General features: G+C 40.4%; 1 protein-coding gene across 2 annotated transcripts in view; it reads right to left on the bottom strand.

The window, feature by feature from the left end:
* Positions 1–14,193, bottom strand: part of SORCS1 (sortilin related VPS10 domain containing receptor 1) — a 556,814-nt gene extending 542,621 nt beyond the window's left edge. For both annotated transcript variants that reach the window (XM_073793984.1, XM_073793985.1), the window contains exon 1: positions 13,265–14,193. In XM_073793984.1, coding sequence (XP_073650085.1) covers positions 13,265–13,816 — 552 coding nt within the window. In that variant the 5' untranslated portion in view covers positions 13,817–14,193. The remainder of the gene's footprint in view (positions 1–13,264) is intronic.
* Between the last annotated feature and the right edge of the window lie 12,220 nt (positions 14,194–26,413).

The following is a 26,413-nucleotide window of genomic DNA, read 5'->3' as shown; positions in this document are numbered from 1 at the left end:
CAGATGACATGATACTATACATAGAGAATCCTAAAGATGCTACCAGAAAACTACTAGAGCTACTCAATGAATCTGGTAAAGTTGCAGGATGCAAAATTAATGCACAGAAATCTCTTGCATTCCTATACACTAACAATGAAAGATCAGAAAGAGAAATTAAGGAAACAATCCCATTCACCATTGCAACAAAAAGAATAAAATACCAGGAATAAACCTACCTAAGGAGGTAAAAGACCTGTACTCAGAAAACTATAAGATGCTGATGAAAGAAATTAAAGATGACACAAACAGATGGAGAGGTATATACTGTGTTCTTGGATTGGAAGAATCAATATTGTGAAAATGACTATACTACCCAAAGCAATCTACAGATTCAATGCAATCCCTATCAAATTACCAGTTACATTTTTTACAGAACTAGAACAAAAAATCTTACAATTTGTATGGAGACACAAAAGACCCCTAATAGCCAAAGCAGTCTTGAGGGACTGCTAGAGTAATGGAAATAAAAACAGAAATAAACAAATGGGACCTAATGAAACTTAAAAGCTTTTGCAAAGCAAAGGAAACTACAAACAAGATGAAAAGACAACCCTCAGAATGGGAGAAGATATTTGCAAACGAATCAACAGGCAAAGGATTAATCTCCAAAATATATAAACAGTCCATGCAGCTCAATATTAAAAAAGCAAACAACCCAATCCAAAAATGGGCAGAAGACCTAAATAGACATTTCTCCAAAGAAGACATACGGGGCCAAGAAGCACATGAAAAGCTACTCAACATCACTAATTATTAGAGAAATGCAAATCAAAACTACAATGAGGTATCACCTCACACCAGTTAGAATGGGCGTCATCAGAAAATCTACAAACAACAAATGCTGGAGAGGGTGTGGAAGAAAGGGAACCCTCTTGCACTGTTGGTGGGAATGTAAATTGATACAGCCACTATGGAGAAGAGTACGGAGGTTCCTTAAAAAACTAAAAGTAGAATTACCATATGACCCAGCAATCCCACTACTGGGCATATACCCAGAGAAAACCATAATTCTAAAAGACACATGTACCCCAATGTTCATTGCAGCACTATTTACAATAGCCAGGTCATGGAAGCAACCTAAATGCCCATCTACAGACGAATGGATAAAGAAGATGTGGTAAATATATACAATGGAATATTACTCAGCCATAAAAAGGAACAAAATTGGGTCACTTGTAGAGATGCGGATGGATCTAGACACTGTCATACAGAGTGAAGTAAGTCAGAAAGAGAAAAACAAATATCGTATATTAACGCATATGTGGAACCTAGAAAAATGGTAGAGATGAACCAGTTTGCAGGGCAGAAATTGAGACACAGATGTAGAGAACAAACGTATGGACACCAAGGGGATAAAGTTTGGGGGGGTGCGGGGGGGCACTGAACTGAGAGATTGGGATTGACATGTAGACACTAATATGTATAAAATGGATAACTAATAAGAACCTGCTGTATAAAAAAATAAAATTCAAAAATTCCCAAAATATATATACATATATTGAGCCACTTCTAAGTCTAGGGACTTGGGATATACAAGGCAACAACCCAGTTAAAAAAAAAAAAAAGAAATCCTTACTTTGTGGGGCTTACATCTGTACTATTTTATATTTTATTATTTATGTATTATTTTATTTCCTCTTTCTGGTATTTTGTGGAAGCTTTCCCAAAATAAATATATATAGATATATTTATAAATGTAAATAATTTATAAATATAAATATAATTTATATATATATATAAACATATAAGCAATCTTTTAATGGCTGAATATTCTACAACACTCATATGGAAGGTCATGGGTCATTTATTTTACATGAAAGCCAGTTTTCCCCAAGGATACAGCAAATAAAACGGCAAAATATTTAGTAAGCTAGTTGTGATATTGTGATTTATAATAAGAAATATACGTTTTGTCTTAGTGCCCATTTCTGGCACAGAGCCCCTCAAACCCCTGGGTTTTCCTGTGATGAGAGTTTAATTACCTGACTTCGGACCACAGTTAAGGATGTGGGCCAGCTGCCAAAAAACCAACCATGTGATCAGAGGGTTAAAACTTTGAGTCCAGCCCCCTTGACCTCTGGGGAGGCGATAGGTGCTGGAGTTTGAATCAACGGCCAACGGCCAATGATTTATTCAACTGTGCTGATGTAATGAAACCTCCATAAAAACCCAAAAAGACAGGGTTCCAAGAGCCTTCCAGGTTGGTGAACAGGTGGAGATTCAGGAAGAATGGTGCACTCAGAGAGCAAAGGGAGGCTCCACGCTCTTTCTCCATACCTTGCCCTAGGCATCTCTTCCATCTGCTGTCTCTGAATTACATCCTTAAAAATAAACTGGTAATCTAGTAGGTGAAACGTTTCTCTGAGTTCTGTGAGCCAGCAACTCTAGCCAATTAATCAAACCCAAGAAGGGAGTCGTTGAACCTTCCAATCTATAGCCTGTCGCTCAGAAGCACAGGTGATAACCTGGACTTGGGGCTGGCCTTGGAAATGGGAGGTGGGGGGGACAGTCTTGTGGGACTGAGTCCTTAACCTGTGAAATCTGATGTGACCTCTGTGTAGACAGTGTCAGAATTGAGTTAAATTGTTGGACACCCAGCTGGTGTCAGAGAATTGATTGTCGCTGTGGAACCTATCAGCCCCCAACCCACACACTGGAAATTGGGTCCAGAACCCTATTACAACCATCATGTGCAAATAGCTGGAGATGCTGAAAGGCATGCCCAAAAAAAGAGCAGAAGAGAGTCCTGGCCTCCTTATAAGAAAATGGAACTGGAATGAAAAAACATAAATACAGAAACAGAAGCAATGAGCAACATACTACAAACATCTTTTAGTACATCATACTCGAGCATTATTAGTACTAGTACTAACACTAGTACTATTAGTACTAGTACTAACACAGTAATAATAATAGCTAATGTTTACTGATTGCTTACTCTATCGCAGATGCCACTTTCAGCGTTTTTATATCTATTGTCTCTTTCAACCATCAAGAAACCATATAGAAAGTATACCACTATTATTTCCATTAAACAGATGAGGCAACTAAGGTACAGAATTACAAAGCTTATTGCTCAAGTTAGCATACCTAGGAGTGGGAATTCAAACCAATCACTAAACATTATGTTATATTTAAAATAATGTACTCTTTTAGCCACTTGTTCTGCCCATGGTCATATGGACATCCAGGAAAGATAACTGCATAGAATATATTCAGTGTAGAAACAGCACCATCTTGCAGAAAGGTACCATCTTCCTCTGCCTGGGGCACCAGTGCTGTGCCATGTAATCATCTCTCCTTCTCTTAGAGAACCTTCTACCGGGTCGTCACCATTGGGGTCATAATTTTCATTGAGAAGCTGATAAAAGCTTTGGGCTTCAGCTCTCCTTGGGGAAAAGTAAAGCATATTGACATAAGATTGTACAGACAATGGAAGGGGTTCAGGGACCCCAAAACTCACACATAGATTTTAGGAAAATTATTTTCAACCTTTAGTGTTCCTAAGGGAGTTTGAAAAACATAAAGATTCCCACTCCCCATCAGCAGATTCAAAAGCAGGTTCCATGATGACAAACTCTGGGAAACGCTGCCCTAAGTGCCCAAGGAGAGAGCCCACGCCTGCTCAGGTAAGAATTCCTCCACCAACTCAGAAAAATGCAAGGCAGGGTAAAGAGTGCTGCAGACAGGTTTCTAAGCAGGGTCACAACCATGCCTAAAAGAGCTTTTTTTCCCCTTTAATGATTCTAATCAAGAGTGCACTTTGGGAAGTATTGAGATAGGGAAAGACCTTTTACTTTTAACCTCCCTCCGTAGGCCCTGAATCCACGGCCCACAGTTTTGTGTCTCAATAGCCCCTGCAACTCTGATTAGAGGAAGACCACTAGAGGCATCAATCCTTTGGCTTCGGGGCACAACATGATAAGTTGCCTGATAACATGATTCTTATTAGTACCTCCTTTACAGAGTGAACAAGTTGTCCACACTGTCATTCTAGGGTCATTAGCCAGCAGGGAGAAACCAATCGGCACATCCTACACATCCTCCCAGGATAACAAGATGACACACACTCATAACCCTAGATGATCCACTCTTGGGGAGAGGACGGGGGAGGTGAGGGCTTTGATCAAGCTCCATCACATAGCAGCTTATTACCTCGTAAAGTGTATCAGGTCAGGGACCTGAGATGGGGGTGTTGTGAAAGGGAGCGCCCCGAGATGGGGTGCTCTTGCCAAGAGTTCTCCCACCACCCCTGCGCACTGACTTGTCAAGTTCTCTCTAAAGAAATTCAGAGATAAACGCCGACGAAGGGAGAGCATGATCAAATAGAAAAAGCTCTGGACCCAGAAAGGGGAAAAATCAAATTCTATGTCTGCCCCCACCACCTTCGAGCTCGGTGACCTCAGGCAAGATCTTTGTTTTTTTTTTTTTTTTTACATCTTTATTGGAGTATAATTGCTTTACAATGGTGTGTTAGTTTCTGCTTTAAAACAAAGTGAATCAGTTATACATATAAATATGTTCCCATGTCTCTTCCCTCTTGCGTCTCCCTCCCTCCCACCTTCCCTATCCCACCCCTCTAGGTGGCCACAAAGCACTGAGCTGAGCTGATCTCCCCGTGCGATGCGGCTGCTTCCCACTAGCTATCTATTTTACGTTTGGTAGTGTATATATGTCCATGCCACTCTCTCACTTTGTCACAGCTTACCCTTCTCCCTCCCCATAACCTCAAGTCCATTCTCTAGTAGGTCTGTGTCTTTATTCCTTCACCCCTAGGTTCTTCATGACTTTTTTTTTTCTTCAATTCCATATATATGTGTTAGCATACGGTATTTGTCTTTCTCTTTCTGACTTACTTCACTCTGTATGACAGACTCTAGGTCCATCCACCTCATTACAAATAGCTCAATTTTGTTTCTTTTTATGGCTGAGTAATATTCCATTGTATATATGTGCCACATCTTCTTTATCCATTCATCCGATGATGGACACTTAGGTTGTTTCCATCTCCAGGCTATTGTAAATAGAGCTGCAATGAACATTTTGGTACATGACTCTTTTTGAATTATGGTTTTCTCAGGGTATATGCCCAGTAGTGGAATTGCTGGGTCATATAGTAGTTCTATTTGTAGTTTTTTAAGGAACCTCTATGCTGTTCTCCATAGTGGCTGTACCAATTCACATTCCCACCAGCAGTGCAAGACTGTTCCCTTTTCTCCACACCCTCTCCAGCATTTATTGTTTCTAGATTTTTTGATGATGGCCATTCTGACCGGTGTGAGATGATATCTCATTGCAGTTTTGATTTGCATTTCTCTAATGATTAGTGATGTTGAGCATCCTTCCATGTGTTTGTTGGCAATCTGTATATCTTCTTTGGAGAAATGTCTATTTAGGTCTTCTGCCCATTTTTGGATTGGGTTGTTTGTTTTTTTTGTTATTGAGCTGCATGAGCTGCTTATAAATTTTGGAGATTAATCCTTTGTCAGTTGCTTCATTTGCAAGTATTTTCTCCCATTCTGAGGGTTGTCTTTTGGTCTTGTTTATGGTTTCCTTTGCAAGATCTTTAAGCCTTGACTTCCTCGGCTTTCGAATGAGGATAATGACATCTAGTTTGTAAGGGTGGTGTGAGGATGAAGTGAATAATGTGGTGATGCCCTAGAATGTACTTCCAGGGAATCTGGTCACTAAATTGATGGCTATTTATATTATTATCATTAAGAGCGATTTCTCTTATAATCAGTGTAGCTCATCTGGCTGCAGAGAGCTATCCCTAGTGTGCAAACTCTCCTTTGCTCCCTTCCCCCACCTATCCCACCCCGCACCCAAAAGTTAGAGGAAGTAGAGAAGGCAACAGCTGGGATCTCTATTATAATCCTTGAGCAAATAAAATCCATTAGCGTCAACAAGGCACTCCTTCAGTTTGACTAATGCTGCTCCCCAAAGTTGAAGCTCTAGTTTCCTTTGACGAAGACCATACTTAATATTATTTTCAACTATATTTCATAGGCATAAGACAGTTGAAGAGGGGAGGACGTGACTCTCCCCCTCTTCTCCCCAACCCCCTGCTGCAATAAGCCCAGTGATAAGCAATCTCATCTCCAAAGACCATTAGCAGTGGAACATACATGACAGATGGGTTATTTACTGCCGGAGACCCCTCACCTGTGAAAAGTCCCATCTCCTCTCCTCAGGGTCCCTTTTTAAGGATTTAAACAATGCCAAGTACATGACTTTTGTCCTTGCTCTGAAGCCCAGGATAAATAACTTGAATAGCTGAGCCTGGAACTCAGGAGCTCCATGGCCAACCTCCATACTTCATCCCTCAATGGCAACCATTATGGACACACAGGTGCATAGGCTTGAGGCAAACTGTGAGGCTAGGATGCAGCTGCGTCCCATCTCCTGGCTGTGGAAAGCCAGCGGTGTTCCAAACCGAGAATCAGTCGTACAGTATGACAAAACGTGTTTGACCCTGTCCTTCCACTAACGGACTTGCTTAATACCAACGCCCTGCTTTCCCTCTTTGAGAAACGCGGATGATATCTGTCTTTCCTATCTCCTAGGACTGTGGTGAAAATAAAACTGAAGTCATGGAAGTGATGTTCCCATCTTTGAAAACTGAAGCATTTTGCAAAAGAAAAGGGCTATAACCGATCTAAAGTGGTATAAGGACATTCAGGAGTGCTATAGAAATAGACACAATATCTTTTATACACGTGTAAAATTTCCTGTAGGATTTCCTGCAGAGCATTCACGTCCTTTTTATCCCCCTACCTACATTTTAGAATAGGCTCTCGTCTTCCTTATAAACTGCGCACAGTAAGAGTCCAGCTTTGTTTCTTGCCAACCATCTGATTGTTCCATCCATCCCAAGGGAGAAGGAGGTGCACTCCTCAGGAGTAACCACTGCCCTTTCCTGGAGCCTGGTTCCACATCACGTTGACCACGCCTCTTCTCTGCCACCCTGTTGGCCACTGTAGGAACACTGGCTAGTTTCCCCTCTAGGACACACAGATGTATTCTCCACCCTTTCCGGCCAGAGATAAAGGACAGTAACTGAGACATACATAAAGACAGGACAAACATATTACATACGTTTAGTTAACAGAAGTTGTCAGGGAGCCAAATTAATCTACCCTCCGGGCAGCCCAGCTACTGATATTTCTAATCAAGAAGTTAAACAAAAGAAAGTCCGTCTGTGAAAACTGCGTGTGAAAAATGTCAAGGTAAAAATGAAACGATGATGACTCCAGCTGAAATTTAATGTGCAAATAAGGGCAGTTATGCCTTCAAGTGACCATAGAGGTTTTTAGTTTCTTTGGGGGCCTGGAATACAGCCAAGCTCACTAGGAGATGGGTGTGTATATGTTTTTGCTTAAATCATATTTTAAAAACTATTTCTAAGGTTAAGACCTTAGTTAAACATAGTTTACATTTAATGTAGTTAACTTCCTTGATATAGATAGGAAGCTTTACATCTCTACGCTCGACCTTTACTCACACCATCCACTCAGCTCAAAATATCCTTGTAATAATCTCCATCTTTTAATTAAAAATTTCTCTACATTTCAAGGTTCAGTTGAAACACCTGCTTTGCAATGAAGTTTGGAGACCACCCCAGCCAGAAGATGCCTGCCCATCCCTCCTCTGAACTCCTATAGCATGTGACACCCTCAGAGGACACTTACCTTCTGCTACCTCTTCAGAGCATTGTTTGGGCAGCAGACTGAAAGCTCTCTGAGGGCACGTATCATTTCTTTTCATCTTTGCACATCACTCCACATATGTCCCTACTATCAATGCCTGACAAATATTAGGACTCAATACCCATTCATAGAATTAAAAGTAAATATGATAATCTGTGTAAGCTTCTTAGCATAATGCTGCCATATGACAATCTCACCTTAAATGTGAGCAATTATTATTCTCTTAAATAAATTAGACAATTGCACCAGCTTCTCTACCCTAGTTTATGAGTTTCTGGGGTCCTTCTTTAAAAGGATGTGGACAGGGGCTTCCCTGGTGGCACAGTGGTTGAGAGTCCGCCTGCTGATGCAGGGGACGCGGGTTCGTGCACCGGTCTGGGAAGATCCCACATGCCGCAGAGTGGCTGGGCCCGTGAGCCATGGCCGCTGAGTCTGAGCGTCCGGAGCCTGTGCTCCGCAACGGGGGAGGCCATAACACTGAGAGGCCCGCGTACCGCAAAAAAAAAAAAAAAAAAAAGGATGTGGACATAGTTCCCAGAGTCAACGCTGATGAGTCTAGAAAATCCCATTAAAATATCTTAAGAGATCTTTACTTTCCAATTTCACATTAAGCACTTTTTTTGTTCCAAGATACCAAGTGCCTTAACCTGAAGATATGATACAATAAACCTAATAAACTATATTTTGCTGCAACTCTACATTGAAATGAATGCCTGCTTGGGTCTCAAATGCCTTAATTTCCTATTAACAGATGTGCATATAAACCATGGAAAGAGGAAGAATCTTGTGAAATGAAAGGCTTGCTCACTTACAGGTCAAGGGTATAGGTCATTGTGTCATTTCTGCATCCTGAACACTCCCAGTGGACTTTATTTAGATGTAGTAGGTGCACAATACCTACAGGTTGACAAAAATTTTTAATGAATTTCAACCTGTAAGGGATTTCACTGATGCTCTGGCCTATTTGTGTCATTTTACAGAGGATAAAATTGAGGCCACAAAATTTTTACAGGCTGTCACTACATATCTAATTTTTGTGTACAGCCAGGACTATAACCCAGGAGTCTTAAAAATCCAGTAGAGAAGTACTTCTTCTACAAAAATAAGAAGTAGCATTTATTGAGCACTTACTATGTACCAGCCAGTTTGTATATGTGATGTCAAATCTTCTGGGGGAAAAAAAAAAAAAAAAAAAAAAAAACAGAAAAAGACGTGCCCTCCCCATATTTTAGTTGAGAAAACAGAAACTCAAAGAATTTAAGTGTCTTGCTCAAAGCAAAATTCTGGGAAGCAGGAAAGCTAACATTCAAACTCAAATCTGCTTCCAAACCCACTGCCTTCCATGTCATACCATGTTAACACCCATTAATAGCATAAAACACTGATCGGAGAAGGTATTATGTGGCTTGCTAGAGAAATCTAAAATCCTTCATCAGTTTACTTTGGAAAAAAAGGTAAAAAAACTTATGTCAAAATGTATAGCCAAATCAAGTGTTCATAGGCAACTCTTTATAAAATCATATTTGTAATTAACTTAGAAGAGGAGTCTATTCCTGAAGAACGCCAGATCTGAAAGCTGAATGATGGCACATTACCTCGTGCTCAATGAATCATCAGGTACAGATTCCATGTCTCAGTAAAGATGAAGATGTGGGTGGATAAGAGAACAGCCAAATCACTACTTTAAGGTAAAGGGTGCAATGTGACAGGCACATGTTATATAGTCCTTGCTTTTCTACAAAGAGATAGAGCTTCCAGCTAAGACTATGTCTTTCTTCACCACCATCTGAAATCTACCCGAAACAGGATTATTTAAAATACAGATCCCCAAAGGTCTGAGTTTTTCTGTCCTACCTTAAAGTCTCTAAGACAAGCCCTTCTGTGGGGTTTTGAAGTCAGATCACCCTGGGTGCCAGCCTCTGCTTTGCCACTGAACCGTTATATCTTCTTGGCAAGTCATTTAGCCTTCTGGAGCCTCAGTTTCCTCATTAATATAATGGGGATACTAATAACTACTCATAACATTTTTGTGAAAATTAAGTGAAACGATGAATGTAAGACATCTACTCAAAAACCTGACTCACTGGGACTCAGTTTACTCACTAAGGGTGGATGGTAAATGTCAAGTCCCAGAATAACAAAAGGCAAAGAATTACATGAAAACCAACCAGATCGTCATTCACTACAATAAATGCAGTATTAAAGATGTCATAACAGCAAAATATGTCAAGTAAAAGCCTCTGTTAACAATTTGTAACACTATTTCTAGTGAGAAAGGGACAAGACAGTGAACTGAAATATTCAAATTGACTCCAGCATAAAAATATGAAAAAGAGATATTAACACTTGACACCTGTCTATTACCTAACAGGGATATTGTAAGGATTAACGAGTGTAGCACTTTGAAATTCCTTGGAAATAAGGAATAAACGCATCCCCATCGTACATAGGTATAGACAAATATATATTTTAACAAACTAAGAATTACTCTATAAATTTAGATCAGGGCACAGCATGCCGTGGATGAGTAGGGTAGGAACAATATGTTCTTGCTTACGATACCAAGCTCATGACAAATGATTCATACCCAGCGCTTTTCATGCCAAAAGATCCCCCCAGGTGTTCCACCAACTCCATCAACACTTTCCATCAAGCTAGACTGCAGTACAGAGGAATCACATCACACCCACGGACAAGGCAAAACAGTCATATCCTTACACAACTGCACAAGTCCAACAGCGGAGGGGGCAGGAAGGAGAAGGGAAGGAGGTGAGAGAAGGATCCAGAGTTCTTCACAAGTTTGATAGGCAGCCTATAATTACCATACATTTACACCTTTAATGCAGGTGTTATTGTCATCAGAAGCCCTACTTAGCAAAGGCTTTTAGCTAAAGGTGAGATAGGTCCAGAGGAGGTGTACTGCCAGTGGCCCTGAATGGGCTGGGGGTGGATTTATGGGGGACAGCAGCCAAATGAGAAGAAAATGAGAGCTCCCACCCACTGCTGTCCTCAGTGTTATGTTAGTGGATTTCTTGCTCTGGAGGGAATGTGAAGTGCAATGAGATGAGAGTTACAAAGAGGTATACAGTACTTTCCAGTCACAACACTCTCTTAACTATATCCTGGCCTGTAATTCTCAGTGATGAATCTGACAGGCATCCTCCCCTCCTGTTTTAGAGATGAGGAAATTCACACTCAGGCAATCAGCTTGCCAAGATCAAACCACAAATAGGCAGAACCAGAACTCAGGTCTCCACTCTGCTTTTCACATCACAAAGTTGTCTAGAAAAGTTTCTTTCTGCCTCCCTTACCTTCAAAATATATTTTAAACTTTATCTCTCCTACGAATCTGGGACTACTTTGTGGAGGATACTGATACAAGACTATTTCTCTTCCTCTACTACTTATACATATACACTGAAGAAAAACAACAACAATTTGTATGTAAGTGGGTGCGGATGGAGGGTATGTCCTTATAGAATGAGAGACTTAATAGGATAGAAATCTCATTCGTTTACACGATTTGAGTGCTCCAACTTTTAACACCTTGATTATTTCCTACATTATCGCAGACTTCCTTACATGTCACCCCTTCAAGCCCTGACCCTAAGAAGCCTGACTGGGTTTATAAGCACTATTTAAAAAAAAAAAAAAAAAGGCTGGCAGTGCTTGGCACCATTTCTTAAATGGAGTTTAAAACTTGCCAAAGATGTACTCTCCCTTTCTTGCTCTTTCCAAGATCTTTCAATAGGTGAACTAGAGGTCTAATGGGTGAGTGATATTTTACGGCTTGAATTACATTAAAAGCCAGAAATATTTTGAGTCCAAAGTCCTTTACTTCTTGATACAAGATTTAATATGTTTGATGTGTTTAAAATTGCCCCTTAAAGCTAGAAGCTTTGAGTTAATCATCTAAAGCAGTGCGAAAGTTATCTGATTAGTTTAAGAAGATTCAGGTTCAAATTGGGGGATTAATTTCAGTGGTTATGATATGAAAGATAGGACAGTTAAGGTAAGGAATGAGGGCAAGGGTCTCCGGAACTTGAATGAAAAGAATTTCAGCTTCAGTTATTTGATTAAACCAGTCCGGAGAACCATATAAAACCATAGCCTTGGTCATGAAGGCTGAATTGTAGGGAAAACCGTGCTGAGGCTCTCAGGACAGAGACACGATACAAAATACTGCTTATCACAATTTGCCTTAATACACTTTATATCTATGTACCCAAGGAATCCATAATGACAGCCTCTTATTTTAAAATGTTCACAACTTTCATTAAAAAAGCTGACAGTGAGCACAATTCACTCAAGTGGCACTTCCCTGGGAAGGTTTCTGGCAATAACATCACAATTGAAAACATTTTGAAATGTACCAGGATGCACAGACTGTGCATACAAATACTACAATCTCAGTAACCTGATAGAAGCTGAAACTTCGATTTTTTTTTTTCAGTTTACCCATCGTTGGTTTTCATTTTCTTGTCTGCTTCAATACAGCCTGGTGAAGTTTCCATACTTCTAAATCACCTGCAGTTATCACCACCAAAGCTCTTTCTTTACTATTTCAGCTCTTTGAAGTTTCCAGGTGCAGTTTAAACTGGAATAGCTCCCTCAAATTCCAGACATGCAGGCTTTTCCAAACATCTAAAACCTTCCCTGATCTTGGACACAGCTCATGGACTTGCACCCACGCTCCCCAGTGACAGCCTCCTGGAAATCCAGCAATCCCTCTCCCCCCTTAATAAAGGGAGAGCTACGTCTTTATCTGTGCTCTTCACTAGAGGAGGTCAGGCAATGGGGGAGAACACGGAGTTGTTGTCACAGGGACATATCTGATCTTCCTGGGACAGATCAAGCCAGAGAACAACCACTCATTCACAGGCTGGAAAGCCCCAGCTCTCAAAACACACTGGCTGGTGCTGTTAGAAGATGCTGGAGAGTTCCCGTCCTGAAACTTGCATCCACTTGGTCCCCAGAAACAGAATACATTAAGGGCTCCTTACCATCCACTGAATTTCTCTTCCGTGCCGGGAAGAGGGGGTTAGGAGCTTCGTACAAAAATAAAATTAAAAGGCTACGAATAAAGAGTTTTTGATCTTACGTGCTCTCATCCATAAGTCTAGCAAGTTAAAGAGAAAGTCACTTGAGGGAACACCAGACTGCCTGGAATTTTAACCCTTTCACCTCTGCATTCAGAATACTTTAACCCGCTCTGTTTGCCTGGTCTTCGGATCCATCCTACACAAAGGAGACCAAAGAAACGGGAAAGAGGGATCTGCCTGCCCTGTATAAAGCTTTGTTAGAGGTTTGGAGAGGACTCCGGTGTTGGTGGGAAAGGGGTGGTCTCCTAGTTGGTGACATTAAATCCTTGGGGAGGCGGGCAGGGAAGACTTCAGTTTGCACAATGTTTCAAGTCCAGAAACCCCATTTCCCCAAATTCTCAATCAGATCACACAGCCGACTTTAACCCTTTCCATTTTCCACCCCTTTGCCCTCAGTCCCAGTATACTCACGCTGCTGTTGTGGCCAGACCAGTGGACCATGGCTTGGTTGTGTGCTGAGTCTCCTGTCAGCGCGAACGTAGTGCTGGTCAGTTTCAGCTCCTCCAGCCGGAAGCGAGTGGCTTTGTCCGGGTCCCGCTCCAGAGTCCCAGGCTCCTGCTGCCCTCTGTCCCTTAGCACTCCCCGGGGGCGTCTTCTCGTGCCCTCTCCCCGTTCTGCCTTCTCTTGATCCTCTCCACTCCGTCTCCTCCGGTCAGAGCGTGGAGCAATCGCCACCGACGCCCCAGTGCCCGGGGCCCGCTCCAGGGACAGCGCTCGGTCTCCGGCGGCCACTGCAAACAGGGGGCGTCCGAGCAGGGGCGTGGCAGGAGCCCTGCCTCGCGGCCGCAGGTGAGTAAGCCCCCCTCGGGTCGGAGCCCAGCGTGGGGCCGAGCTGGGGTGCAGCGGGGGACCGCAGGAGCCGCCGCCGCAGGCGCCCGGGGCGCAGAGGACTAAGAGCCCCGCGCCGGCGAGGAGCGCGCTCAGCCCGGCTGGGGAGCCGCCGCCGGCGCCAACTTTTCCCATTGCGGGAGCGGAGAGGAGCTGAGAGGGGGTCCCGGACCGGAGGTGGCGGCGCGGGGCTCTCCGCTGGCCGGCTACGAGGAGCAGGAGCTCAGGACCCCAACTCCATCCAAGTTGGGCCGCGGTGGGGGCGGGCTGAGGCGGTTCGGGGCAGGTGGCGGCCGCTTGCCCGGGCTGGGCTGGTGCCGAGCGCGGGTTCGGACGGAGCGAGCCGCCGCCACGCGGGGGTGGAGCCGAAGTGAAGTCACGGGCGGAGCGGGCGCTGGCGCGCGGGCAGGCAACACGGAGGAGAGGGCGGGCGCTGCCGGGGCTTCGAGCGCCGCGTCCCGCTCCCGAGCTGCGCTGCGCGCGGTTGGCTGCGGGGACTGGAGGCGCCGCCGACCCTCCCCCTGGGCTCGCCTGCGCCGCCGCCCGCTCCTCGCCGCCGCGCTGTGCGCCCCCGCGGCCGCCGGCCTCCGCGCAGAGCCCGAGTGCCCCTCCCGTGGGGGCGGCCAGCCCGGACCTGGCGGAGTGGTTACTGTGCTGGGGACTTCCTATTCCTGTTTGTTTCTATCAGTCTCTGTAGCTGTTTCTTTTTTCTTTTCTTTTTCTTCCTCCCTAGTCATTTTCAGTTTAGAAAATAGGGATGAATGGGCTTCTGCTCTTTCCATTCTTAGTCTCAGTGAGTTGGCACCTTGACCTTACCTTGGGAAGAGTCTGTGTGTCCCAGCATCAGCAGAGAATGATGTAATTAAAAGATCGCAGGTGTGTGTGTGTGTGTGTGTGTGTGTGTGTGTGTGTGTGTTCTGGGGGATTTTCCCATCAATTATGACGCTTAGATTCCTTCCTTGACCTCCTAAATAAAGCACTCACTGTATTTGAACCCAATCTTACTGCATTTTGTGGGCGTGTCTTGGCTTCCCTAAGGGACTGCACACTCATTGAGGACGGGAAGGCTACGTTGTGAGCAACTTGGAAGAAGTAACCAGTTCATTCTGTTTGCCATTTTATCCTTAGTACTTGGACACAGTGCCCTACATGGTAGGAAATCTGTCAGTCATTAATTCATAAATATTTATTGTAAGCCTATTATTATATTTCTGTGTGCAAATACATACAGGAAAGGAGGCATGGTGCTCCATCTATCCTGTGGCATTCGTGCCGAGCCCAGAGCTACTAACACATGCCTTAAGACTCAATAGGAAACTTCATGTGGGTGCTGGACGCTCTGCCATTAGTTTGCTGTGGAATCTATGACAAGTAGCAATCTATCAGCTTCCTAGGTTTAAAACTAAGTTGTTGCATTAGATGACCTTTAAAATCCCTTTCACTCCTAAAATTCTATAATTGTATGATCATAACGTCTGCCCAGCCTAGCTCCCCTGCTACTATTCAAAAGTTCAGATTAAGATTTATAGTAGGTGAATGGGCTTTGAAAAGTACAAAGCATTTCTCAAAATCCAAGCCTTTTTCAAATAGAAAGTTGCTTCTAAGGGCTGAAATACCTTCACATGTCTTTGTAGTCTTCATGAGCCAGATAACACTTTCTTATCACATGGTAGCTGTTAAATTATTCTGTGAATTTTTATTGATCGAATAAATGAATCCCACCACAGAATAGTACAATTCCCAGTTTCTAATTACACGTTTGTTCATTCTCACACTTGCAAAGGTAACCTCACTGAAAAATCTGAATCCTGAGTTTGTGATGGGACCAACTTGCAAGTAACAGCATGATCATTATTCTTTAATGAATAATACTCTTTTTACTGCTGTACAAGAGGAGTTTCTCTTATTCCAAGCCAGAGGTGTGTTACAAAAAAATTTAAAATGATTGTTCTCATGATCGATCCAAGAAATGTGCCAATGCAAAGAGCACAGGCTTCTCAGCCATAAAACTTGGATACTTAAAAGGACAAAAGAGTGTCCTGTTCGTCATTAAAGGAGACACAGACTGTTCTTCCAAAAGTACCATTACTACCCAAGCCTGAATCCTCCTAAAAAAAGGACCACTGGCAGGTTGTGGCTTCTAGATGGAGGAGAGGTGAGCCAGAGGTTATCACCTCCTTCCTCCCAAATTGCAAGTGCTCTTTGTCAAAGCCCAGGAGAGCTGTTTTCCTCTCCTCAGAAAAGTTTTCAAAGCTTTGCAGGATCCTTTGCTTAATGCCTTCTTTCTATGCCCTGCTAACCTCCTTTCCACTCTGTGAGATTTCCTCCAAGAGAGGAAAACCAGATTAGATTAAAGACTCAGAACCCAAATGAACTCCCATCCAAATATAGGACTGGAAAAAGCAAAATGGAAAAGAAATTAGTAAATTCACATTTTCTGGTCTTAGTCTATCATTACCCTACCAAAATTTAGATTGCTTTGGTTTCAAAAGGAAGTTCTTCCTGAAGATTTGGGAAAGTAGAGCTGACATTTCCTCCTCAAGGAGTTTACAGTGCCCATCTTTTCAAACACCTACTACAGTAATCCCTTTTAGTGAAAGCATTTTCAGTCCATTTGCTGAGAATTCGTAGAGGCAGGCACTTTTTTAATGCCTGATTTTAATTATCCATTTGTGAAAAAGGTTACACAGATGTAGAAGAAATTGACTCCAACTATTTTTTTTAAATAAATTCATTTTATTTCTTACGGCTCTGGTCCCCATGAACTTTTGTCAACAAGCAGAAAGTACCAGTAATTCCCTAAACCATCATCTTTTTCCAGAGGACTTCAAGAAATAGGCTAATCATGGGGGAAAGTGGGCTAGTCTATTTCATGGTGTTTGCAACCCAACAACCCAATAAGCAACCCAATGGGTTTTATTAATATGATCCATTAGGAATGGGTCATTTGTTAGCAAAATAGTTGATATGAAAGGCCACTAGAGAGCGTAGATCTATAATTCCAATTAGGAGTCTTTTTCATTATGCACATGAAAAATATGCCACCACCTAATGTAAGTCACCATCATTTCTTACCTGGACTAGCTCAACAATCTCCATACTACTCTCCCTACTTCCAAGATTGCTTTGCTCCATCCTTTCTCTACAATAGTCATCTCCAAAGTGGGGTACAAGTGCCAAAATGGTATCACAAGGTGATACATTTGTGTGCAGGAAATAGACTAGCTAATATTCAATTACTGATTAACATATATATGTTATTTATATATCTATATCTATCTATCTATACATATCTATGTATCTATCGAGGGAGAGAGAGAGAATATGAACATATAAACATTTTGGAGTCACATGCTGCTGGGTGTACATGATCAAAACGGTTTAGACGCCTTGCCCTACAAAGCAGCAAAAGTGGTCTTTCAAAAGTATAAAAAATACCATTCCTTGCCACTGTTTAAAACTTCAGTAACTTACCTTTGCAAACAGAATACCTAGGGCTTCCCTGGTGGCGCAGTGGTTGAGAGTCCGCCTGCCGATGCAGGGGATGCGGGTTCGTGCCCCGGTCCGGGAAGATCCCACATGCCGCGGAGCGGCTGGGCCCGTGAGCCATGGCCGCTGAGCCTGCGCGACCGGAGCCTGTGCTCCGCAACGGGAGAGGCCACAACAGTAAGAGGCCCGCGTACCGCAAAAACAAAAACAAAACAGAATACCTACACTCCTTACCACGACCCACCAGGCCTGCGTGCGCTGGGTCCTGTCCATTCCTCAGTCACATTTGGCAGCACTCACCCTCCTCACCCATATGCTTCAGTCACTCTGTCACTCTGGACGATCCCTTCCTCCCATATGCCAAGTTTTGTCCAACTCGTGACCTTTGCATATGCTGTTCCACCTACGTGGAATGCCCACCATCATCCCCATTCACATGGTGGACTCCTTTCCTTTGAAACCTTCACTTTAAATGTACTTCCTTAGACAGACTTTCCCTGACTCCCTAACTAAGAAGAAATATCTTCCACATTTTTTGCATCAGTCCTTTCTTAGTTCCTTCTTAGCATGTTACAGGCTTCAATTATTTTATTTGAATTTTTTTAATACCCCCCCCCAAGCAACATGTGGATAAGGACCATGTCTCCCCTGTTCATCTTTCCTTTCCCCAGCATCTCCTTCAGTGCCTGGCTCATGGAAGTGCTCAGTAAGTAACTGGCTAGCAGAGCAACACTAGTGTACCAGCCCTAGCTGCACAGCTGCTAGAAGTTAACATTCTGTAGGTCAGATGTGTCCCTGTGCTGGAAACCACGCTAAGGATTATACATGTGCCCGATCATTTGGTTTTTTACAAAATTTATCTCAGCTGAGTACTATCATTGTCCCCATTTTAAAGATTACGTTAAACAGCTATGCAGAGTCACATGGCAATTTTGTGCAAGAGGCAAGGCTTGAACCCAGGCATCTTATTCCTAATATGTTCTTGACTTTTTGCAATACTGTTGCTACTCCAAATCCAAATAATTACAGGTAACTTTATTGACAATTTGCTATGTGCCAGGCACTCTAATTAGCTCTTTGAATCATTTTTTAGTAATGTGGAACAATTACTTTTGGAAACAAGTGAGCGAGTTTATTTAGGCTGAAGGGAAGATGTGTATTCTCCAATTTATATTGGCTTTTATTCATTTAAGCGTTGGGGGTAATGTTATATGTGGTTATAGCCACATACACCTTATATGAATATAGTGGTGTGTTCACTACTAACAGAACCTTACTGCACCGACTGCATTAACTGTCACATTGGTTTTTCTTCTTCCCCTTTTCCTAGGTCTCTGTGTCTGATGGATATCTTGGCTTCAGCTGCACTAAATCACATTTTATGTCTCATCATTAGAACAATGTCTTTTAATAGCTCTCAAAATACTTGGCTCCCCTTGGATACCATTGACACAAGGTGTCTTGCATTTCAGATCAATTTCACGAAGAACCACAGAAAGAAAACTGGGGAGAATAATATGCAGACTCTCCTCATTGCTTGCCAAGGGGATGATGGGATGTTTTAAACTGCCCTTTAAAATATATTCAGGTATCAACAAATACTGGCCTAGCTCTGAATTCAGTAATGGTATCTCTTCGCATACACCCAGTCTAAGTGGCCTGAACAGGAGAACTTAAGCCCTCTTATCTGTAAAAATGGGTCTGAGATTATCTACTTGACTCATAAGGTGTTGTAAAATTTAATTCAACTTCATACACCTCTTAGAGATAACAATACTGCCTTGTATTTATATAACTCTTATCTCATCAGACCTCTAAACAGTTTTGGGGTTTTTTTCTCCTAGTTTAATAAATCTTGCAGCAGCTCCAAAAGTTAGGTAGGGGGCAGGTTTTGCCTGCATCTCACAGAATATAAAGAAATTTATCCAAGGTCACAGAGTTAGAGAAAAAATTTAGAACTAAATTTTGTTATCCTTTTTCTCTCCCTTTAGTCCAAATCCTCCCCCAGTTTGTATATACATGAATTAAAATTCTATACTGTTTTTGTTTAGCGGTTATGTGCATTTCTTACACAATCATTTCAGGTTTCAAAAGATAGCTTGTATAGTTAAACAGGAAGAGAGAAGCATGAAATAATATCACTGTCATTGTGTAAACTCATATGCATATATATTTTTCCCATTTAAATAGTCAAACTTAATGTGAAATAGAGAAAATGTGCACTATGACTAAGTAAGTTTATTTAGAGAGGTATTATTAGACTTTTAAAAGTATACCTTTGGGGCTTCCCTGGTGGTGCAGTGGTTAAGAATCCACCTGCCAATGCAGGGGACACGGGTTTGAGCCCTGGTCCAGGAAGATCCCACATGCCGCGGAGCAACTAAGCCCATGTGCCACAACTACTGAGCCCGCACACCACAGCTACTGAAGCCCACACGCCTAGAGTCTGTGCTCTGCAACAGGAGAAGCCATCACAATGAGAAGCCCGTGCACCACAACAAAGAGTAGCCCCCGCTCGCTGCAACTAGAGAAAGCCCATGCGCAGCAACGAAGACCCAACACAGCCAAAAATGAAATAAATTAATTAAAAAAATAATAAGATAAAAATATACCTTTACCAAAAAGTCTTAGAATGTATTTTAAAAATTCATTATAGTCTTAAAATGATCTAGAAATTGTAACTTCTATCATTTCTCTCTCTCTTCTGTCCTCTAGCCTGTTAGTGCAACATAAAAAGGCTTTGACATAGTAAATCACAAAACCAACTTCATAATACTTTTTCTATTCCAGTCGCCTTGAAAGTAGAAATATGTAATAAGAGCCTGCTTTATAAAAAATAAATTAAATTAAATTTTAAAAAAAAGAACGTACAGATATGAACTCAGTTGGAGCTACATTTCACTTCTGTTTCTTTGGGAGTACTAACTAGAGAAGAGAAGACGAGAGAAATGGAAAGCTGTCCCTCAAATTCTTTAAGCGCCACTGAGATGATAACCAAAAGCTTCCTATATCACAAGAAGAAGTCTTCAGTTATTTTTGTCTCTTTTCCAAAGAACTGATCCAAAGATGAATGAGGTTATCACTGAAGCCAAATTCAGTAGATTTCTAGGGCAAAATATTCCAGCAGAATACAACTCTATAAAATGTACAGTAGCCGTTGAAAAATAAGATCTTTGGGACTTTTCTCTCAGAGAACAAGCATAGCTTGCAAAGAAAAGGAGGGAACAAATCAAAGAATAAGCACAATTGGGCAGACACTAACTACTTTGTGCTGCTTCCCATTTCTTTGTTTGATCTGGACAAAGCATAGACATACTCCAGCCCTCACGAGTCCAGACATCCTGACAGTATGCTACTCTCTGGTAGCAGCACGGAAGTACACTGAAGAGGAAGGCAAGAGAAGTGATCAAAGCAGAAATTATTGTGTCTATCTGCCTCCGGTGCTTGGAGACAGGACAGTGTGAGGCTTAAAATCCTATACTTTGAAGTCAAGATCCTAGTCGTAAGTCCCATGTATGCCACGCCGTAGCTGTGTACTATCATTTGAATTTCTGAATCTCTGTTGCCTAATCTGTAAAATGGAAGTTACATCACTTCCCTCATGCGAGGCTGTTCTATATGGCACAGAGCAGATGCTCAATACCTGTTAGCTGTTTTTAAAGTTATTTCACATTTCAAATACCAACTTCCACTTGACACTGCTCCCTAGGTGGAAGAAAGTTAAAATCCAGTCTACTGAAAAAAATAAATCTATTTCCTGCTGAATATAAAACAAAAATTAAAGACCACCATACCCTATAAGATATAATAAGAGGGGTAGACAACAGAGATTGAAACTCAGAAGTGTTGCTTTGGAGGCAAATTGAATGGATGGAATAAACTACTGCCTTGTTGGTTCTTGCCAAACCTATCTTCCATGTGAATTGTGGTATAAGGAATCTGCACCTGAGTTTCACAAGCTTCTAGGAGGTCAGCAGTAAACTGGGTGGTAGACTGAACTTTTGGCCGTGTACTTGAATTATTCTTTGCAACGTGAAAATTTAACTTTAGAGTGGGAAGCAGCCGCATAGCACAGGGAGATCAGCTCGGTGGTTTGTGACCACCTAGAGGGGTGGGATAGGGAGGGTGGGAGGGAGGGAGACGCAAGAGGGAAGAGATATGGGAACATATGTATATGTATGACTGATTCACTTTGTTATAAAGAAGAACCTAACACAACACTGTAAAGCAATTATACTCCAATAAAGATGTTAAAAAAAAAAAGAAAAGGTCAAAGGAATCCCTTATTTAGTACGTCATGGAGTAAATGCATGCCATTTATCATGAAGAGATACTACAAAGTCTGAACTCATGAACAAGCTTAGATAAATGCCCAAATGAAGATTCATGAGTGTTTGCCATGAAAAACTGTTATTAGGAAGCTCAGCTACCTTTACCTGCTCAGTATCACCAGGTACGATTATGTGAGTCACATTGTGGGGTGAGGTCTGTCCATTTTCTAAAGCCAGCTGTGGTCCCAGCAGTGGCAGTCTAATGAGCCCCTATCTAAGAAGGCATTGGGTACATTGTTAAGCTGCTTTATGCCTGCTCTCCAAATGCTGGATTTCTGCAGAGGCCCTACGCCAAAATCGGTTATTCCATTCCTCCATCTCCTAGTCCAGCTCCTTGCTGTTTCTAGATTTTGGTTCCCTGAATTGATGACCTCATGGTGCCTACCAGCCATCCTTTGTAGCCTAATTCTTGATCCCTGCGTGGATATCCTATGTCATCGCATCCTAGATCTTATCATTTCATTAGAGAACATTTGAAATGTATCCATAGCCTTTTAAGCGTTCTTATTATGGAAATTATCCTATAATAAAATTTTCAGTGCTGTTGTTTTAGTGCTAAGTAGGTAACCACTACCTCTTTTCTATATTCTCTTGGCCACTGGTATCTATTCTGACATTGTACTTTCATTATTATGATCATCTGTCTTACCCTTTTATCTCCCCCATTAGACTGCAAACTCCTGTAGGTTACAGGTCCTGTATGTCTTATATATTTATCTCTTTGCCTTAGTATCTAAACCAATGCAGGCACTAATAGACAGTTGGTAAATGTTTGTTGAATGAATGAATGACAAAGCTGGTGTTCTCATTTGTTTGATAGCATTTCTTAATATCATCAGATAATCATCACTAGCATGAATCACAGACACCCGCCAGCAGTGTCACATCAATGAATAAAGCAATTTAAAACAAAACATGGACTGAAAAAGTTCATGTTTTTCAACCTATTGCTATTAGTTGCAGCTTGCTTGAAGAGAACGCTGCTCAATAACAATGACAATGCTTTTTAGCATTTAAAATACTTTTTAAAAATTATTTTGAAATTTAACCTATATCCATGAGAGTGTCCAAGTCTTAACTAAATTGCTTAGTGACTTTATTTTTATACACACACACACAACCACACAGATGAAGAGAGAAATCTTCTCCAGCCTCCCAAAGGCTCCCTGTACCCTGTCAGTCAGTAGCACCAAGGCAGGTACACTCTGACAAAGAATACCTATTCTGACATCTATAACCATAGATTAATTTTGCTCTTTTTGAATATATTTAGCAAAATCAATCAGTATGTACCCTGTCTAGCTGTTATCATTCAGTATTATATTTGTGAGATTCATTAACCATGTAGAGGGTACTAGCAATCGGTCCATTTTATTCCCATGTAGTATTCCACAACGTGAACATACAACCATTTACTTCTTCATTATACTGTTGATAGACATATAGGTAGTGTCTATTTTTGGCTATTAGGAATACAGCTGCATCATTGTGAATGTCATTTGGTAGACGTAAGCTAGACTTGCTCTAGGATATATTCTGGGGCCTGGAATCAAAGAGTTCTAAGGAAGGGACATGTTTACTTTTGCTATACGATGCTAGTTTTTCAGTGTTTGTTCCAAACAGCAATGTATGAGACTTTCAGTTATTTCACATCTTCACCAACCCTTTTTTTTTAAAAATTTTATCCATTCTGGTGAGAGTATAGAGGTATCTCATAGTCATTTAATTTGTATTTTCCTGAAGAATAAGGATGCTGAGTACTTTTTAAAATATTTACTGGCCTTTGAATATTCTATTTTCTGAAGCACTTGTCCCAGGCTTTTGGTCAGTTTTAAAAATATTGGGTGGTCAGTCTTTTTCCTATTGATTTGTAGGAGTTTTTATGTAGACTAAATACAAATCCTTTTCCACATATATTTTTATAGACAATAGTAATAACTTTACATTAACGTTCCAAATTTTGGGGTTTTAATATGATAATTTTTGATAAATAGAAGTGCTTAATATTTATGTAATACAATTTATCAATTATTTCAAAACTTTTCTTTATGGCTAATGCTTTTTATTTTCTGTTTAATAAATCTTTTCTTACCCCATGTTCATGAATGTATTCTCCTATTTTTTTCTATAAGCGGTATTGTTTTCTTTATCACTTTTATTTCTATAATCCATGTGTGATTAATTTTGTGTGTATGGTATGAGGTAAGGCTGAAAGTTCATATTGTTTTATATGGATACCAATTAACCCACTGACATTAATTTAAAAGACCATCCTTTTCCCACTTCACTGTTGTGACATTTATTGTACATCAGGTGACTGTATTTGTGTATTTGTGTTTCTGAATTTTCTATTCTGCTTAATTGATCAGTTCATCAAACTCTGTGCTAATAAAAACATTTCTTAATTACTATAACTTTTTATAATAAATTTTGATATTGGGTGTGAAGTCCCCTACTTAGTTCTTCCATATTGTATTAGAATGGCCTTGTCAATTTAAAAAAATGCTGGACTTTTTAATGGGACTGCATTGTGTCTATAGATCAATTCGGGAAAAATTAACATCTTAAAAATATTAAGTCTTCCAATCCATGAATATATTATTTCTCTTCATTTATTTAGATATTCTTTGAGTCCTCTCAGCAATATTTATTAGTTTTCAGGGTAGAATCCTGAACATCTTTCAATAAATTTAGTCCCAGGTATTGGAGGTATTTGGTGGCATTGTGAATATTAATTCTTTGTCTTAATTTTCAACTAATTATTTCTAGTATATTGAAACAGAATTAATTCTTACATTAATTTTCTATCTAGTGGCCTTGTTAATTTTTCTTATTAATTCTAATAATTTTTTGGTTCTTTTAGAATTTCTGTGTGCCTAATGATATCATGTGTAAATTAAACTTCATTCCTTTCCTTCAAATATTTCTACCATATGCTTATCAATTTATGTATTGCTTATTGCTTTGGTAGGAAGAGAATTATGATGATGACTAGAAATGGTGGCAGTGGGTCAGAAAATAAGTGGGCTCAGAAATCACTATGAAGTACATTATTTACTGGGGATTGTTTTGCAGATGACATTATCACATTAAATAAATGTTTTTTATTCTCAATTGGCTGAGTTTTTAAAAATCATGAATGGGTTTTGAATTTTATTACATGCTTTTTATGCATCTTTTCTTTAACATGGTGAATAATGCATATATTTACATTTTCCAGTTATAATGCACCTGGTATATTATTGCTTAGTCAATTCAAAATTTTTCATGTATTTTTTAGAAAGTAAAGAATTATGGAGTGCAATCAATGAAATACCTTTTAACTACACTTAACATTTGCAAATGATGTAAATTATAAAAATACAAAGGCTATAAGTTATACAATCACACTGGTCTGTAAAGTTAATTAATATAGTCTATGCAATTATAAATAAAAATATAGCTCTAGTATTCTGAAAATAAGCAAGTGTTTTAGCTGCTCCTCCAGGTAGTCATTTGTTTGTTTATTAGCAGCAGAGGCAATAACACAATGCTAAAAATAAATATGCATCGATTTTACAATACATACTTACAAAAGCCTTCTATCACAATTGGCAAATGCAAATAGACCTTCTATCTATCCTTAGTGCATTATTCTTTTTTTAAATTAATTAATTAATTTTTTTTTTGCGGTACGCGGGCCTGTTACTGCCGTGGCCTCTCCGCTGCGGAGCACAGGCTCCGGACGCACAGGCTCAGCGGCCATGGCTCACGGCCCCAGCCGCTCCGCGGCATGTGGGATCTTCCCGGACCGGGGCACGAACTCGTGTCCCCTGCATCGGCAGGCGGACTCTCAACCACTGTGCCACCGGGGAAGCCCCTTAGTGCATTATTCTTTTCACAAGTAAAACAGAAAAGTAAAATAGTGAATTTAATGCTATTCAGTACCTTGAATAAAGTCAAGAGACTTAACATCTACATATATCAAAACATTTGTATCTGTATGAAATGGTTACATATTTTCCTCCTTTGTTCTGATGATGTAAGTTGATTATAGAATGTTTAACTAATCTGGCATGCCTGGAACAAACTCCACTTTAACATAATCTATTATTGTATTTTATTGGTGATTCTCATCAGTTTATATTTTGTTTAGGATTTTTACAATTATATTCATGAGATTTCTTGTTCTTTAATTTTCATTTTGTGTAATGTCTGTGCCAGATTTTGGAATCAAAAATATGTTGGTTTCAGAAAATAAATTGGTAAGTGTTCCCACTTTCTCTATATTCTGGGGGAATTTGAACAAGATTGGTTTTATTTTTTCCTTATGTATTTAGGTGAAATAACCATTGAAGTAATCTGGGCCTGGAGTTTACTTCATGGGAAAATTTTATTTACATACACAATTTCTTGTATGTATGTATGTATGTATATATATATATATATATATATATATATACACACACACACACACACATATACACATATATGTGTATATATATATAATTTATTTTTGCATTCATTTTGGTACATTGTGTTTTTCAAATAATTTATACAGTGAATCTGAATTTTCAGTCTATCTGCATAAATTTGTTTCTATTACCAACTACACTACTCTTATTGTTTTATATATTAGATTTATATTAATATCCTCCTTTTGATTCCTGATATTGGTGATTTTTGTATTCTTTCATTTTTATTGATCCATCTTACGTTTATCAATTTTATGAATTGTTAAAAACAGCTTTTTGCTACACCAATTTTGTATATTTTACTTTATTGCTACTTTTATCCAATTATTTTCCTCCTTTTCTCACCTTGGGCTTAATTTCCTATTATTTTTCTCTTCTTTTGATGGAGGAGTTTATATTATTTTTCCAAACTTTTTCATACACGTGTGTTCATGTGCACATACACACACACACACACT

Source organism: Tursiops truncatus, chromosome 16 (genome assembly GCF_011762595.2).
Source record: "Tursiops truncatus isolate mTurTru1 chromosome 16, mTurTru1.mat.Y, whole genome shotgun sequence".
Taxonomy (NCBI): Eukaryota; Metazoa; Chordata; class Mammalia; order Artiodactyla; family Delphinidae; genus Tursiops; species Tursiops truncatus.
Note: the sequence above shows the minus strand (reverse complement) of the source record. Positions and strands in the feature narration are given on the sequence as shown.